Below are 19,233 nucleotides of genomic sequence, written 5' to 3' on the forward strand. Positions count from 1 at the left end.
TATTTTTTTTTTTTTTTATATATATATATATATTTTTTTTTTTTTTTTGCCATTGCTGTATAACTCCAATTTTGTGGACTAAAATTAGTCACTCCAACATGACCACTGACCGCTTTCCTTATGTTTACCTTTTTAGCCAGACCTGGTATGTATGGCAGGATTTCTTGAAAGTTTTGTTTCCCATTTTGATTTGAGTAATTCTCAGCTCAGCTCACCAATCTGCAATTCTTCTTAATTGACACCTCACTGATCTAATGTAGTCATACATTTTTGGACATGACTTATTCCAGGGAAAAATTAAAAAGCATCTCTCAAACTTTGTGAGAAAGTGTCCGCCACAGGGGGTATTTTATATATATTTCTTTTAGGGGTTTTTTTTCTTTAGAGAATTAAACAGATTTGATGAATCCATCCATCCATCCATTTTCTGAACACCCTTGTCCCTCAGTGGGGTCGGGAGGGGTGCTGGTGCCTATCTCCAGCTAACGTTCCGGGCGAGAGGCGGGGTACATCCTGGACAGGTCGCCAGTCTGTCGCAGGGATTTGATGAATCCATGAGATCTAAAAGAAGAAGAGGGTGGCTAAGTTCTAACACTAAATGAATTCCCAAGCTAATGGTTGGCTGACTACATAAAACTGAAATCCTGAAGCTAACAACCCATGGGCCCTCTACTACACTGTGTAAACCCTAATGATGATGGTATACATAATTTATATTGTGAGTCTATATAAAAAAAAAAGACTAAGTGACAAAACACACGGGAAATGACTCAGTGGACCAGATGTGCATTTCTTTTTTGGGGGTTTCCTCTCTTAGATTTCCCCTCTCTGTGTCTTTTATCTTTCAGTTTGTATGATCATTCTGTCTTCAGTTGACAAAGAAAGAAAATGTGAAGATAGGATACAGCTTAGCATGCTTTGGCTTCTCTCATTATGCTGCATCTTTTGAAGTCAAGCAGGTAAATAAATGATCAGCAGCTGTATTACTTCATTTACTTTGAAGCAACCAGCCACAATCAAAGATCAGATTTAAATGGTAGCATACTGTGCATACTTTGTGAAACTTTCCGTAGACCTATTTTGTTTTTTTATTTTTATGGTCAAATTACACTAAAGGTGCATTCAAACACCTTCACTCATGCTTAATTTGGGTACATTTGCTAACAGTATTAAAAATATAACAGCATAAAATTTTATTTTGTAATATTTTACTCTGCAATTGCACTTTTGCTTTGTTCCCAAGCTCAACGAGTAATCACATAAAATGATCTCAGTCAGGTCTACAACATCAGGAAATTGTTATAATTGGGATATTAATGTTGAATATTGTGATGACAATTGAGCTAAATTTTCCTCACTCCTCTGCAAGCTGTTCCCTGAGTTGAGAGGCTAAGCTCATGTTCATTCTTCTAGCTTCATGCAGAGTGGTTCTAAAATTTTTCTGACTTCAGCAAACCTTGGTTAGCATGCAAAGATAAAGGTCAGAGAAAAAGCAATGATTCTGTACCTTCTTTCTAAATCAGTTGCATCAGATCATGGAATGTTAAAAAGCCTTGATCATCCACCATGTCAGAGAAAGATGGACACGTCTAAGGCTTAGTAGTTACTCAACTCTGCCATTTATAGCAGTGAAGCGCCCGTCTGTACTACCTAATGGTTGCTCAACTTCTCCATTAAATTTGTGTCTTTTAAATATTTTATTGTGAATAAAACTCTGCAAGAAGTGGCAGTAGCATGTTGTAGTCTGTAATCATTTTCCTTCTTCCCTGCTGTCATTATGTAGCCATGAAGTAGGCCTCTGTTAATCTTTCTGCTGCTTTGAATTGAAAAACCCTGTTGGGCTTTAGAGAACTACACTCAGCTCTCTGGTGCCCAAATGTTGAAAAGCACACACAAGCTTGGAGTTAAAACTACATCAGCTGGTTGGTGCTTCCACACAGGTTAAAGGTTCTGCTGTTTCTGTGGGAATCTAAACTGCTGAATGAATGACCATACCCTCTTGTGTAATAATTACTGTGTGGTGTGTTGATCAGAACATATACCAAGTGTGAAGATTTGCTACCATTGTTCAACACCTTAGTTCTTTTACATGGCCTTTTGAGAAAGCAGCTGGGTGATGCAGTACATGGTCACTAAGCTGTCTGGGACTGTTCTTGATCTCTGCATAAGTCTAAAAGTTTCAATTTATGCACAATCTTGATCTTTAGATGTTGTACACATTGCTTAAAACATATTAAAACTAAACGGTACTATAATTTTTAAATGTCCCTAGGGGAAAAAATAAAGCCATTGTGGACAAACGGGGTTCAATATCAATGCTATCTGAGGTCCTGACCTTTGGGGGTCACATTGTTAAGTTTGACTGCTTCTGGAGCTAAACTGGTATGAAAGCAAAATACAGGCTCTTCGATTAGTGTTGGTGTCACCATCAGTGTGTGTAACATGACCGAGCTCAGCTGGAACTGAGGTCATATTGATTGGGCAACAACCCCAGGCTGTCTTATGATACTATCAATTCTCCATTGTATCAATTATAATTGTGGCTGAAAATATTCCAAAGGTAAAGACATCTCTCAGGATTGGGGTACAAACACTGGGAGAGTATACCAGATCATATGATGATGATAATTCGGGAATAACACAAAAGTCTCTGAAAAAATGAACAAGTCATTTTCCGGTGTCCAGAAATTTCACATGAAACATAAAGCAGACTTGTTCAGGTCCACAATCCTCTTCCTGGTATCTTGCCAATTTTATTTGATGTTTCCGTGATGTCGCCCAACAATCCAGTCTGTTTGGGGTGTTAGATAAGAAAAACAGAAATTACAGGTCATCCACAGATGGGTTTCCAGTTGTATCAAATGATATGGATTGCCCTAGAAGAGGCTTTCAAAGTCATCACTACCCAAATTGTCCAATTTGTTAAAATTTTTTGGTGTGTAAACTTGGTCAGTGTAAATCTGAGTTGAAACCAGGTCAAAAAGTCTTTCTCCCTTTTTCTACTAAGAAGTCATTGTGACTGGAAAAATATTTCTCTATGCCATTTGTAATGTATTCAACTGTAAAATTCTCACTCTGTTTCTTGTGTATTAGTTCCCCCAATGTAACTATCTTGTAGGTTTTCATTATTACTATCAAAATATGAATTTTTTAAAATGCATTTTGACATGCAGTCAGAAGTCAACCAAACAAACTGTTTTAATCACAATAGGAAGACAAGTCCCACAGTATCTTTAGGGTCTTGGGTTGTCGCAAGTCTTCTGTGGTCGGTAACTAATGTGAGTCTGTTGGAGCGCTCTCTGCCAGTCTCTTCACATTACTTGATGGATCTTTCTAACACAATTTGCATCATAACCAACATGTGCATGTTGGAGTTTGTTCAGTGAGTCAGCTTAGAGGAGGTGGCACTGATGGAGTCGTGATTTTAAAATAATGAATTGGGACGCTGCATGTGATACATGAGTTTCAGAACAAAATGGCCAAAATGATTACCCATGAGAGAAGATGTTACATAAACCTCAAACTCCCACATTTTCATGTTTTACAGCATTTACAGACTGTGATGGAAATAAAGATTACAATTTGAAATGTTATCAGCTAGCTCTGGTATTTTATAATACTATTTCTTAAACATTTAAGGTTTAAGACTTCAGCCAGCTATAAAGCGAAAGTGAACTGCAAGGAGGAAGTCACATGTGATTTTCCAAGCAGTTCTTTGGTCTGTTTGTGTAACCACAGCGGTACTTCAGTCTCTCGCTCTCTGCCATCTTTTTTGCTGCTACTGCGTCTGTCCCTTGCATGGAGGCAATGTGGTGGATAGCTCACTGCCTTCCTGCTGCTCATAATAGCCAGTGTGTTGTGATACTGCCCCAAACAAGCAGTTGTTGCAACTAATGTTATCCAGCCCATTCAGTCCATTTCTAAAAGTCCAGGGGGAAAGTGAACCAAACCAAGTGAAGGTGACATTTTTTGGCAATCCCCTGCACAGTAAACGGTCCTTGGTACTATTCTGATTTGAAAGGCAATAAGATTAGGCCACTTTACATCAGAAACTCAAACTTGAAGTATTTGATTCCAGATCAAAGTTCAGTAAGCTAACTGGGCCTTAAGTGCTTTGGCTTGTTTGTCAGGTATGCCAGATGGGTTTTTTTATGATGATGTGTACTGTTTCTTTTAATCTTTAATCTTCCTTATAAGTTATTCTTTACTCAGAGCTGCTTTGTTTTCTGAAATGCTGGGTAAATATAAGCACACAACCTAATCACGACAGTTCTGCAGGAAAATTGTTTAACTTGTAGGTTAAAAGCTTTTACAACCTCTCTCGTGTTCATGCAAATAAATATACTGACTTAGTGGAAGGCAGATGTTACTTAAAAAAGATTAAAAACTACATTGTAAAAGCAGCCAATGTAGAACAAAAACATCTTCAAGAGCAGTTCATATTTCTACATATATTATACATTTTGCATAATTGAGTGAATGTTGGGATGCAGTCTGTTGCCAAAAACACTTTGAAACTTGGTTATTAATTATTCCACATTGTAATTAACATTAAACTCAAACGATAGTGAATGTATACTAACAGTTGGTGTAAAACGAAAAAAGAAATCATCTCTTCCTCACCTCAAAGAATTAGTATTTTTATCTCGGTTTAATTGTATTGAACGTGAATAGGACACAATGGTAGCTATTTGCGGTCATAGTGGTAGCCATGAAAAGCCTCCACTTCATCCCGTACTTTCTCTGATGTGTAAAATTCTAAGAGGAACTACTGAATAATGTAAGAGCCTCTTGCTCTGCCACACCGTATGCTTTATTTGTCTAGCTTGTGTTATGGGTTGGAGGTATCTGGGAAGAATAGAAATTGATTATGCGTGTTTGACGAAAACACTGCAGGACTTGGTAAAAGCAAAACAGTACACCACGCATACTATTGACCTGGTTGGATGGGGAAATAAGTCTCAGAGACACAAACCCTGATTGTTGCCAAAGAGGATAAATGGCTTTAATAGAGAAAACTCCAGGCTTTATTCCAGAGGAATAGGCATTGGACATACATATCGACTCATCTGGATTCAAGGGATTTCTCCGTGGGGGGGAACTTTCATCCCAAATAAAGAGTCAGCTTTGTTTAGCACAAAGTATGTAGCTAGTGATCTAAATGTGTGAATATGTCTGCATCGTCTGCATCTTTTCAGGCTTGTAAGGGTGTCTCCGATGAGTACATACTGAAGTCATTTTTTGTTGTTCACGCTCATTATGAATGATTTGGGAAATAATTCACTAAACATTAGCATTCATCTAACTGTGATGTCAGTTGTGGTATTGTTGTTTTTGTGCAACTTAACGATGTACACCAAACCAAAAATGTTTTCTTTAAGAGTTAAATTTGCAAGCTTTTTTTCTTAAAAGTTCACATAGTGACAGACCTGACCCCTTAAATGGTCTTTCCTTTCATAACTTCTGGATATTTGCAAACACACCGTCCAAAGCTAGCTTAATACTGCTGTAGTCTGAGATCCTTTATATGGACACATGTGAAAGTAAGACGGTGGTATAAAAATCCTTCTCACGTGCAAAGGCTTTTCTGTGCAGAGAGTATGCTTATTCTGTTATGTTATATAACACCTCACAAGTCTGTATCATTGCAAATAGCTTTTTTTACATTAAGGGGATTAGGATTGATATTCAACTTAGCTGTAAGGGGAAAAAATGGGTCTCTGCTCAGTCACAAGTCAGGAAGATGAAGCTCAGCAGTATGGAGAGCTTATCTACTTTAATGGACATGTCTGCAGCAGAGAAGGCTGCAGCACCATCCATGTTTTCCTTCTTGTTCATATTGGTAGCACTACAGTACGAAACATTTTCGGTAACACTTTATTTGAAGGGGGGTGAATAAGACTGACATGACACTGTCATTACCATGAAATAAAACCTGTCATGAACATGAATAAGCCTTCATGAACATTTATGACTGTTGTCATAAAGCCTCATTCGGTAAATTATGACCCTTTTAATACAAAGTTGACATTATTCAAAATGTCTTTGTTATGACAATTTGACATTAACCAGGAAATCATTACTGATATAAATTTGTTATAAAAGTATTATTGATTGCTCTTTAAAAATTAGGTAACTTTATGTTATTAAAGGTAAAGTTTAAACAGTAACCCCCTTCAAATAAAGTGTTACCACATTTTCTAACCTTGTTAGAATAATAGAAATTGAGAACAATTTGGAAAAAAACATTCAGCAATCCTTTAAGTTTTTGCTGCAACTGAAGACAGGCAAACTTTGGCTTATTAGCATAAATCATCATAGAAAATCCATCATATCTAAGCTTTACTATCTGTTGTTTTGAAGGACATGCCATGTATTCAGGTGAAAACAAAGTCTGTAGGAATGAAGCATTTCTGCAATCAGAATGACTTCACTTTATTTAAAGGCTGCCCCATTAATTATGAATTTAATGTGTTCTTTTTTGTTGTGGACAAATATGTTTGTCACATTGCTATATAGCGGGACAAATGGGACAACATTTTGCTTCTTAAATGAGAAGATTTTTTTTTGTATTTAATAACTTAATGTCTTTACTTTGAAGTTAAACCACACTAGGAATTAAAGATGTATTTCTGGATGGGCCACCTAGTACTTTACTTTTCACCATTCAGTCCACCAGTTACCACAGTTATCTTATATCTGGCTTTAATCTAAATAGTAAACCTTTTATGTATGTGTTTTGTTTGCATATTTGAATGCATGGAAGAATCGCATACGTTTTATCAGAGTTCATAAACCTGTGAGATTAGACTAGACCCCAGAATGTAAAAATCCTGTTTGATGTAAACTGCATGAGCTCACTCTGTGTAAATGAGTCACTGCTATAAAAATCCACACCATGCCGCCCTGGTAGGATAATCAGGACATAATGTTTCACTTCATTGTATCAGAAAATATCATTTTTTTTACATCCAGGGGGAATTTATATATTGTAAACAGATTATTCTGCTTTTGTTTTATATTAAGCAATATTTAACTTCGATGTGCAAGTCCACCTGCCTCAAGTATGAGTCATCAGGGTCCCATGTCGGTCATCAAAGGATCTGCTGGGAGTTAAACATTTGGATACGGAGTCTGAAGTACCGAATAAAATCAGACACCTCACTTCTCAAATTCTAATTAAAATAGATAAAACAATTTGGAGCACCATTGTTTTTTAACGTTTGTCATTTTCACTGTCATTAAACGATTCCCAAGGTTTCTTTCCAAGCAGCCATGAACACTGCGTGCATCATGTGGAGCCATGTTTTAAAAAACTTTAATAAGAGAACAAGATGAATCTGGAACCAGAAGAGCTCTAAACTTGGCTGGAGTCTGTTTTCTATCCAACATCAGCTCATTTTCCTCATCCTAAAAGCTGTAAGATATTTTGCCCTTGAACACAAATACAATTCAGGGCAATAATTATTATTTAAAATCTAAAAAACTAATAGTCATCCAAATTAAAATTAAACTTACTTTAAGCTGCTTACAAATTCCTTGATAATGTTCCCTTTTTCTTTTCAGTACATTTTGCTTGGCTGTTTTTAAGTAGTCTGGACTGCAATCAAATTATAATTAATCATCTTTAGTTCAAAATGATTATCATCATTAATTTTGGAACTGCAAAGTAAGAAACCTATAACTTTTTGAAGCTGAATTAAAAAAAAAAAAAACATTTCTCAATGGATAGTCTACATATTTCCATAACTGACTGTTCATAAATGCCAAGTGGGGAGGAGCGTGTGAGGGGGAGGAGAAGTGCAGCCTCAACTTTCCCAGAGGCTCATGCAAGCGTCAGTTTGTGTTATAAATCATTCAGAGACTCTCAGAAGGGGCACAATACATTTTTATCTCTGCTCTCTCATCCCTCCATCCTATCGCCCTGTTTTATTATTGAATACAGTTCCTTTGAGCACACAGTCTGCCACACGGCTCCATCAGAATCAACGAGCGGGCAAGAGGTTGGAGGTTTAACTAAGAGCTCAAAAGAAAAGGGTGACAATTTAGGTGAAAAGGAGGAGACAAAACATCTAATTTATTCAGAGTTCAAAGAAAAGTCACAGGGTCATTACAGAGCTGAATAATGTTTACGCTTCAAGACTGTAGGGCTACTTGTAGGGAGTTTGTTTCTGTTTTTAGGCCAGTCTGTGTTGCGGAAAGGTCAGCTCGTGTTCGCTGGTAATACTGAATGCTTCACCACCTGCTTGTCAGGACAAAAACGGCGCAGTAGCTGACAGCGCTCTTCTGTCAGGACAACTCGCTCAGATTTGATACGTCTGTGTGGGTGAAGGAGAAATACTGTTTGTGCTTGCTGGTGGGTGAACAACCGAAAGGTTGTGTTTGTCCAGATTGTTGTGATCTGTCATTGAACATTAATAGGAGGTTCATGAAGAACTTGTTCAGCAGCACACAGAGGTCAAATCCCCTCCATTCCTCCGCTGTGCAAAATGGTTTTAGGTGGAAGCTCTGATCTTTATGACCCACAGCATAAATAAGCATAAACAAGTAGAAAAACCCCCAGATAAAATATAACACCTGAAGTTTTATTATAAAAGCTGATAGAGTAACTGGCAGATACTGAAGGGATAATAACCACTGACAAATACCAAGGAGATTTTTAATGCCAGTTGAGTCATTTCACAGTATGCTCATCCTGTGGTTATATGGAAGCTCTGCATGTGTTTGCACAAGGCGAGTATCACTTTTATCACTCTTATCTCTTGTTTTATTAGCCATTCAACGTAAGGAACGTTTTACACAAAAAATGCAGCTCTGATAAGAGTGAATAGAAAGCAAACATCATTTTGGTGTGTGGCGTATTTGCCAAACATTTCCATGAGCTCATAGAATCTCTTTGCAGTCTCACTGGATGAACTATAGAGCAAGGCTGCCACTAAAAACCATTTTTTCCCCTATCAACTGTTTTTTTTATTAATTAGTCTAAGAAATAAGTCACAAGTAATTTAGTTATATTTATCATCTACTTCACTCAGCAAAAAAGTGACTCCTCCAATAAAAACTTAACACAGTGTTGTTTAAGTTAAAGACTCAGAATATTCAGTATGTTGTGAACACCAAAAGAAAATATACGGTATACAATTTAACTGGAGAAATATAGTGTCCCAAGGAAATGGTTCTGTAAAGAAACTGTTTACAAATCCTAAAAGATTTTTACATAAAATCACCAACATTTCTAATGTCGATACATACTTATGAGACAAAAGTTATTATGCATAACTCTCTACAGGTGTCTTGGATCTTGTGCCAATTTGTTTTCCTGGTTAATGTTGGTTTGACAAATATTTAAAGTCCACATTCAACATTTTCTTTCCTGTACGTAATAAAGAGCCATCTAACAAGCTCCTTTCTTCCTTTCCTTCTTCCCCATTAAACCTCAGGAACAGTGTTATTCCAGTCATGAGGGAAGCTGACAAAACTGCAGTTCTGGGTTTATTCTGAGGAGAGTGGAAAGAAGAGGGAGACTGAGGATAGGCTAACACATCCTGTCACACGTTTCTTACCGGTAAGTCGTCGTCATGCACCTCATTCTCTGTTGCTTTTGCTCTCATTTTCTTTGTTATACTCATCCTGTCACTTACTTTTCACCACTGTAAGCAAACATTTTACCAACCAAGGTTTTTGTACCGGTGCATGCTCTCACACAGAAATGCTCTTCTTTGCACAGTTACATAAACAAACAGGACAGCTATGAGCCACCCTTATACTGGGTCCTGGTTTGCCTTGTGTTGAAAGCTCAATGCGAACACACAACAGGGTTAATCTTTTCTTCTGGCTTTTGCAGCACACTTTCTTAATTGTGTCCCAAATTTTTATTTTGCAAAACCACATCACTCATTTCTATTTGTCAGATAAATGTAGTCTATTTAGTTTATTGAGTATAATAGTTGTGTGATCTTAAAAGACTTTTGGTGATATTTTAAAGTCAGAATTCGATACTTTGTTTTTCTTTAGGTGTAGTTTTGCTAAATAAACTCCATATTGTATCAAGTGATGAAAGCCTGAGGTTGATCCGTTGTTTTTGAGATCTTTTTGATTTGAGCAATAACATAAATCTGTCTTTGCTGCACAGAGAACCTTCAGCGATCATTATAATTTGACCAAAAGTCAAGTGCGCATGTGTTTGCGTGTGTGTGCAAGGCTGTTGGCAACCCTTCCTGCTCTACTGAATCACATGCTGGTTGGTAAATAAAGATTAGAGAGATAGACTGTAGTTGGACGAGTAACTTGACTCTGCAGGCATAAAAGTTTGTTTTCAGGTGTATTGTTTTTTCTTAGCAGATGGCCTGCTAGTTCAAAGTCAGATAGTAGAGTTGAATAATTATCCTCTGAAAATGTTGGTGATATAACAAAGGCATTGCAATCAGGGCTGTATATGAACCAAAACATGTGTCGCTTTTTAAATGGATGTATATCTGACTCATCATACAGCTGCAGTCAAACTGCAGTGAAACTCTCTTGCTCCTGCTGATGCTCCTTGTGTCGAACTTTAAGTTAGTGCTGTGCTAACACTAGCATGTCTCCTTTTTGGTTCAATATGATTTTATTAAACTTACAACATATCACATTTGATGTGAGGAAAAAAAAATCCTTGCTGTTATCCTAATTTGGATAACAGCAAAGGGTATAACCAAAGATAAGTCATTAAAATACCAGCAGAAATGTTTATAAAGCTGGACAACAATTTTTAAGAAGTGCTTCAATGCCCTAGTGCTAATTAAAACTATTCTACTGATTTATATTTCTACATTTTATGGGTATAAATAGTTTTCTGTCTACAATTTTTTTAGGTAATATCTAAAAATCTGATTTTTAAATTTTTTAAATTCTTTTTACACCAATGAAACTCCTTTTGTACACACTGAAACTGTAACAATGATTGTGATTTTGATATATTGTGCACCATGAGAAAGAAAGATAACCGAGTTTCTGCCACCGCAGTAGAGCAATGACATTTGAATAAAATGACTGTGCCATTCCACACGTTCAGATAGTTTGTATTTGTGTAAATTCTCAGAATAAGCCAACTTCACAATTCATACTGAAACAGCTGTTTCACATGTACTGCGTTTAAATTTCCTCCTCGTTAGCAAGCTGGTATTGTGCTTAAAATAAACTTTTTTTATTATTCATACAGTAACGAGGCTGACCCACTTATTGTAACGCAGAAGGCACACATATTCATACGCAAGCATACGTCTCTCACACACACACACACACAAACACACACACACACACACACACGCAGTGCGCTCTGAGGACTTTGATTTCTTCTGAGATGAGAGGCTCTGCTCACAGTATGTTTTATCTGTATTTATGATACAGAATTATTAAAGTGCACATTATTATTATTATTATTATTATTATTATTATTATTATTATTATTATCCAACCACTCACTGACAAACGCACAGAGAAAACTTAAAGTCCTAAGCCTGCTCTTTAGAATGCCATGGTAGGAGTTAAGGGAGCTGGATTATTACTTAATTCTTATGCTTTCACTTTGACACACATAAGTCTCATAAACTTCATCAGCACAGTTCTTTTCCCCCACCATTACTGATTAGGTCTGGCAATTTGAATCCCAGTAAGAATTCCCACAGTCTGTCTAATTCCTGTTTGTGTCTAAAGCTGGGAGGGGGTTGGCCTAAGCTGATAAACCCCCTGGCCATGCAAACCCACACACACACACACACCCACGCATGCAGACGCACATATGTACGCTTGTGTGTTCTCTCTACACATCTCAGCTGTATCTGTGCTAATGTATTTCTTTCCACTCTGTACATTGAAATGTGTTAATATTAATGTTCATGCTTCTGTGTGCTTCTCTGTGATCACATACACTCACTGTCAAACAGAACCTCAGAAGGAGGAATGGATTAAATGAATGATGAAGGAAGAACAACATTTTCTTTATCTTTCTTTTTCTTGTTTAAGAAAAAGGAAGATTAAAGAGGAAATCTTAGCAAAGAGACATGAAAGAACTGATGAAGCCCAGAGACCAGCGGGATAAGATGGAGTTTTAAAGAAGCCTTTTACGCATCCAAGTTATCAATGTATTCAAATGCACACATTGTCATCAGATAGTTTCCTCCTTTTTGTTTCGCTATGTGATTGTGTTACTAATTAGGAACTTGTTTGTGCTTTACATGCAATGAAAGGCATTTTAACACAAAAATAAATGCTTTTGGTTATTAGTTAAATTCTAAATTTGGCAGCAATAGATCAAAGTTTACAAAATTCAATATGGAATTTTTTGCAAATAAAAAAGGTTTTTTATCTTTTAACTTTGAATCTTTGAAAAGTACTGTTTACTCTTGATCAAATCCTTCATTTATTCATTCATTGTATTGTAGTTGTTTCTGAAAACTACAAAACCCTTGATGTAGGGCAGTAAGCAGCCCTGTTGAGAGGAATTTAAAGCTTTTTTATTTCTGTGGGAAATAAAATGTTATTGTTGGTTATTTTCAATCAACTGCTTCATCATAAAAAAGTTTATGTTAAAAAGGTTTTGATTTCATCAGTTAACCTAAACCCATTAATAACTTTTGTGAGACTTACTTTATACTATATTTGAAGCAATGTAGCCTAATGCTGTAAATGTAAAGTACAAGATTTGCATGCCAGCGCTAAAAACAGAAACTACAGTGGAAAAGATGATGAACTAAAATTAAAGGTAAATTCAAGCTGTCATGAAGATAACTTACCGTACTACTGTGAATAATTTAAATAAACCTGAATTTTTATTCATAATTGTCTAAAAGGTCTTGCATTTAAATAATTTTACTTGTACAGAGAAATATTTTCTCTGCATAATTAGCAAAGATAAAACAACATAATGTCTAAATAATCAGGCTTATTAATCCGTGCCCACAATAAACCTGGTCTTTTAATTACAATCTGGCATATCAATTAGTATAGCACAAGAGGCTTAGAAAGGAGGAAGTATCTGTATGTTTGTTCATGTTTATGCATGTCTTATGTGAGCATATTGACCCACATTTAACACATGGATGCTTTCATGTACATGCATACATGTATAATTACTGGAATGAGGCTGAAGTTAATCTTTGGCCCTTTTATTTTGTGTGTGCATCTAACGTAACGGTTGAAAATTATTTTTTTCACTAGTTTGAGAGGAGCATCAAGTTCATGAATTATTTTTGAGTTGCATCATAAAAAATACAGTTTTGGATGTGTGTTTGATATATGCAAAATATCAGGCCATTTTGGGATAAATTCTCTAATCTCCTCTTTACAGATTAAAGTTTATATACTGCATCATCTGTAATGGATCATTGCAGAGACTGCAGTAATCATGCACAGACAAACCAAATGAAGATGAGTAATGTGGCCTTAACTTTTATTGATGTTTTTTGTTTTTCTTTTTTTTTTTAGTATTTATTCCACAAATCCACAGTTTCTGGCTACACATCTGTCACTACACTCTAGAGCAGGGGTGTCCAAATTGTGCCCGGGCACAAATTTTGTGAGGCCCCTGACTGCAATTTAAGGACGGTGGATGACGCAGACGGAGACTGTTTATTTTTAGTTTTCTGGCACAGTTATTGCCAACAAGTTAAAATCTTGTTACATTGGAAAGTGTTAGGTACAACACAAAGCTTTCATCTTTTAATAACCACACTTTTTGCATTCTCCTTAACTTATAGTGGAAATGACTACATTTGTTGTAACCAAAACTACTTTTGATTAATTTATTAAGTTTTTCTAAAACTTAATATTAAGGAATCTAAAAAGATTGACTCAAGTCTTGTTCTCATTGCTGAGAATAAGCTAAAATTCTTTATATTTATTTCAGTCAAGCCCAAAATATTTTTTTCTTCTTTTTATTTATGGCAGACGTACAAAACCCCACACATCCCTAAGTATCCCTAAGTATTTCATTCTTAGTTTGATGTTGGGCAGCTTAAAAAAATCGTCATATAATTGTTTAATTTAAAATTTTCATTATTATTTTTTTTTCCAAATTCTTTTGTTTTGACTAGATTATTTTGACCCATGTGACAAAAAGACACCACTGCTATAGAGTCACCAACATAATAAACTGTTAGAAAATGTTACTTCCCCTTTGACACTGAATAAAACAATCAAATGGAGTCCCCACAACACTATCATTTTTAGGGGGTTGCCATTGTCATAGCACAATTTTGATCATGGGAAATCTTTATCTTGACAATAGAGATAATACAATAATGCCTATCCCCACTGATATTTTGTGGGCAGCTGGTACAGTTGTGTAGTAGTACACATGTAGTAAATAAATCACACAGCACAGATTTAATCTGCCTAAGCTATTTGCCTAATCAGCTCTTTTAGAACAATACTCTTTATAGATTCAGACACGTGCACACACACAAAGCGGCATTCTTTACTGGACTGGTAAGAGCTTTACCCTGTGTTACAACCTGTTGTTGCCAAGTTGCATCACTTATCAGAGGAAAGGAGAGGAGGACAGTAGAATGGAGCAGTAGCAGGTGGGATGAAGCATCTAATGATCACATAATGTGATGAAGCCGCTTCTGTGTTTTGTGTCTGTCTTTAGCAAACTTTGCTTTTTTTTCTTTCATTTTATTGCTTCCTCACATTTTGACATTCTTTGTCAAGAAATCTGAACAAAAACTTAACACAAATAATAATTTCGCAAATAGTGAAATTACTATTTGTGTGTATTCATGTGTTTAGTTGTGCAGTGGGTGTGTGTTTCATGAGGAGAGAGTTGAAATTGATGTTGAGCCAGTTACTATCTGGAGAACTCAAAAAGGAGAGATGAGAGGAAGAGGGGCTGATGCAACCAGAAGACAGACAAATACAGACTAACACAAACGGACACACTGCTTCGTTCCTCAGGTCAGCAAATAGACAATACATTTGTACACATTGTGAAATAAATACCATTCAGAAAAAGATGCAAGCATTAGAAATAAAAGTGTGGTTCTTTTTTGCTTGAAGGTATGTCCACGTTTGTGGTTTTCACATTTCTTCAGTCCCTGTTTTACCAGCTTTAAGCAGCTTTTTTTCTCTCTTTTTTTGGATTTTTTAAAAATAATTCACTGAGAACACAGCAAAGCTCTTTTGGGTGATTTACAACTTTCTTGTCTGCTACATAAGATTTCTTAAGTCCCTGAATCACACAAACCTTTAAAAATGCTTGATAGGCCTTTATTTATTTTCTTATTTTTTATCAAGGATCTTGATTGTATAAAGTTTTTTGTTATTTACCAAACGTTCACCCTAGGCTTAGTCTGATGCTAGTGAGACAAAAATAAAATCTATATTTGACTTTAATGTTGGTAACATGTAAACTTGCCAATAGGATTTTCACATCATCTAAATGGGAAGGATGAAATGGAATCTGTTTTCATAAGGTTCGCAGCATCTTTTGTATGATTAAAAAAGAAGAATCATCCCAGTATGATTTTTTTAATGATACAGTATTTTAAAAAAGTTCCAATTGTAAATATTGAAACTAAATGATGGTATCATTCTTTGATATCTTTACAACTTTACTATTTTACTCTAATTTGTCACTTAAGAGGTCCTGGCACCAGCAGGACCTCTGACCACCACCCAAGGTCAGTTAAATTAATTGTGATTAATGAATCGTTTGATGACCTGAATTCTCAGATTGTATACTTGATTATATACCAGCCCTGATTAGTATGCTAAAGAATGTTTACATGTCAGATTTATCATTTTGTTCATTTTGAAATAACAAAAGCCTGTTGAACTGTTTAACTCCATCTGCTCTCTTTCACAAACACAAACACACAAATGTAATACCAGCAACTGACATTACGTTTTTTGAGAACTCTTGTTTAGTGATGTTAAGCAAATTAATGACATTAAATTGAAGCTTCTTTAATATTAAGTAGGGCATTAATGTTACCCATAACCTGTCTTGTAAAGGAATGAAAGAGATGTGCTGTAATTCTTTTAGACGTGTTTTATTTGTAACGATTCCATAACTGAATGATTCCAAAAAAGTTTTATTCATTTCTTTTTTGTCATTTTCATTGACATAAAGAGACGGCTCTCTAACTTTGGGCTGTGTTTGAGAAGATCATTGTTTTATTTCACCATGGGCATTTAATTCAACAGCAAGTTGAACATTTTTTGTTTATTATAGAAATGAGCTAAGATTAGTATCAGCAGGTCGAGCTGCACAAAAACGGCGATAGGAAATTGGCCACAAAATCAGATTAAAAGAAACTTTTTCCCACTCAGAACCTCAGGACGGTCATCTTTGTGCATCTGGTGCCACTGAGGCAGACTGCACCAAACCTTGCCTTTAAGACTGATATTTCTGGGGTGAGTGTGATGGCTTATATCCCTTTAAGGCCAGAGGATTAGTATGATGCTGATGCTTAGTGTCTTGGTCTGTGTGTCTTGTCAGCCTCCTCTGTGTGGGGCCATCCTTTGGAGCCAGATTTGCTTGCTGCATCTGGCTGATGTGCAGAGAGATTTCATGGTAGACAGAAAAAGAACGAGAGAGACTGAAATCAGAGAGATGCCGTGCGACGGCGCACATGTGTGTGTTGCATGTGCAGTGGAGCTAACTGGAGCAGTTTGTCCAGGACGCATACACGCTTGACGGCCTGGCTGCAGCCTTGTAAAACGCAACACCCTGTGTTGCTGTAAGCGAATGCATGCACATGTACAACTGTTACACACTGTGCATGTGTGGAAGTGATGAATCCATGACTCAACTTCAGCTGTCAGGCTTGTGTGTGTTTGTGTGTATGTCTGCGCAGCACGACAAAGCTTCATCATCATGACTGTCTCTTTTTTTTTTTTTTAAATCACCTACCAACTGCCTGGACTCGCTTATAAAAACACTTAATAATGTACAGACACATACAGGCATATTTTTAAAGAAACCAAGACATCTGTTGAGTTTAACATTGAGTTTTCCCCCAAAACCTGCATGGAATAATGAAAACCTGAAAAGTTGATGAGGTTGTTTTGAACTGTGTTCCCAGGTCTAGCTGGCCAATGCCGGGCCCGTCGTGGATATCTGGTGGCGGTAGCGGCAGCGTGTATGCGATAGCGGTCACCGGCGCCTAGCCCATGTCCAGCCCATGATGCCGTCATCCACACGGAAAGGAGTGACGAAGGATCCCGAGCTGGCTGACCTCTTCTTCAAAGATGACCCGGAGGAGGTCTTCTGTGACCTACATGAAATCGGGCATGGCAGCTTCGGAGCTGTCTACTTTGTGAGTGCTGTCCTAAAAGTTTATCAGTGAAAACAAGGAGTTCAGCATTTGTTTAAGTTCTTAACTGATCAATGTTGCTTCTTAATGTTATTTCTGATTTAATCCCTATTTTCCATCTATAAAACCTTGAGAGTTTTGTAGCTTAAAGTTTTGGCAATAATGCAATTTAAAAATTATTGGCTGCTGATATAACTTTTTAAAGCTTAGCGTAATATACAGCTGGGTTTAAACTCTTTACAACATGACGGAGCATTAATTCACAGATATACTGTTAAAAAACCTAGTTGTTTTACACAACCATTATTTATTGTTAATATATGGATTTAATTAATCTGTAATGACTCTTCAGTTGTAAAATCATCCCCTCTCAGCACATTCTATGCTGCCTTTAATTTTAATCTTCACTAATTACTCATCAGGCCTTTGATTTTAAAGCTGCATGGAGGCGAGATGAGAGAATGTTGCATCTCCGCTCTTTCTTGTCCTCTTACGGATCTTTTTTCTCCACCCCATCCCACACTTCAACCTCAGATGTAGAGCTGGGGCGATCAGCCCCCCTGCATGGTAAACAGCTGCCCTCTTTACATGGAATAAGTGAAGTCGATGAAGGGGCTGCATTTTCTCTACTGCTATGGCTTTGCCATCTTTTTTTTTCCCACCGTCAGTCGCAAACATGTACAAATAACCACAATACATCAAATGTTAGACAAATAATGTCCAGTGCTGTGTTCACTTTAACTTTCTTCTAGCTTAAAAAAAAGTTGGTAATCACAGATCAGTAAACAATAGTGAAAAGCAACAAAAGCAGTTAGTAATGGGAAACAAATACTAAGCAAAATTACATTCTTACAGCTCTCTAGATTTACTTTAAATAAAATATTGATTTTCTATATATTTTTTTAAAATTATTTTATTACTAAGTGTGTAACTCTTGTTACAAATCCTGATAACCTTCTTTCAAAAGAAAGGGTATGTCTGTAATTTATAGACAGGAATGTGCAGTTATTTGCAGCCACTCATTAACCTTAATAGAGATAATTATAATGAGCATATCTGTATTTTAGACAGATCAGAACTTCTCTCATTAATATTTTAGCATCTGCATAGTCATAGGACAAAGAGATTTTAATATGAAAATCAAAGTCAGTCTCTAAAATAAATCTCCTGTGGAAATAATGTCCTTGCTGAAAATCCACTGCTGAATAAAATGCAGGCCATCTGCAAACATGGGAGCCGTGTGGCAGCTGCAAAACCTGAAGCACTAATAATGTGCTGGGATTACTGTAGGTTAGTGACAGTGGAGAAGCACAAGTTCCTGTATGTATGTGCATTTTCTCTGTTTTTAGGAAAATTCATCCACTATAATGGATGTCTATATTTTCTGTGCATAGAATCAAAGATAAACTCTTTTATTGAGGAAAACGGTTTTATATCCAGACCACTTGGGTGTACAGTGAGGAGATTAAATAGTTATTAATGACTAACTCAACCCCACATCTTCTCCCTACATGCTGGGAGCCTTTATGAAAACATTAAGTTTCATTTCAGTTTCACATCATTTTTTTGATGTGAAACTGAAATGAACACACACCACACACACACACACACACACACACTCTCGCACAAATAGATTTAAGTTCCTTCCTGGAAGACGCAGCGTGAGTGATACAGGCACATCATAAACATAAACTGACAGTCAATCGTAGGGATGACATTTTAAAAAAACCCATAAAAACAGCTGTATCTGTTTTCTGCTCTCATTTGAATCAGAAGAAAATACTGATTTATTTGTTAGTGAGCTGAAGCTGAGCTGGGGATTCAGACTCTCCCTTGGGCCAGATGCTTCCAAGGTTAACACCACAGGGTTAAGGTGGTCATGTTGATCTGGGCTGACAGCTCACACACTTTACAGTAGCTACAGAGAAACCATGTGGCA

The 19,233-nt window shown here is 36.5% G+C and overlaps 1 protein-coding gene and 1 long non-coding RNA gene across 7 annotated transcripts in view; one reads left to right on the forward strand and one right to left on the reverse strand.

Moving 5' to 3' along the window:
* The window catches only part of taok3a (TAO kinase 3a), a 69,335-nt gene that overhangs the window by 17,825 nt on the left and 32,277 nt on the right, over positions 1 to 19,233 (forward strand). For 4 of the 6 annotated variants that reach the window (XM_015028799.1, XM_015028804.1, XM_015028801.1 and 1 more), the window contains exons 2-3: positions 9,441 to 9,565; positions 17,064 to 17,297. In XM_015028799.1, coding sequence (XP_014884285.1) covers positions 17,163 to 17,297 — 135 coding nt within the window. In that variant the 5' untranslated portion in view covers positions 9,441 to 9,565; positions 17,064 to 17,162. Of the gene's footprint in view, positions 1 to 9,440; positions 9,566 to 16,308; positions 16,393 to 17,063; positions 17,298 to 19,233 lie in introns of all 6 variants that reach the window. The other 2 variants (XM_015028803.1, XM_015028802.1) reach the window with 2 other exon arrangements.
* Positions 3,637 to 18,973, reverse strand: LOC106945247 (uncharacterized). Its single transcript, XR_001424524.1, has 3 exons — positions 18,902 to 18,973; positions 11,473 to 11,480; positions 3,637 to 3,647 (listed from the first exon to the last, which is right to left on the reverse strand). It is a non-coding gene; the product is annotated as an uncharacterized LOC106945247 (long non-coding RNA).

This window comes from Poecilia latipinna, unplaced genomic scaffold (genome assembly GCF_001443285.1).
Source record: "Poecilia latipinna isolate Pla-1442-1.1 unplaced genomic scaffold, P_latipinna-1.0 Scaffold136, whole genome shotgun sequence".
In the NCBI taxonomy this organism is placed as follows: domain Eukaryota; kingdom Metazoa; phylum Chordata; class Actinopteri; order Cyprinodontiformes; family Poeciliidae; genus Poecilia; species Poecilia latipinna.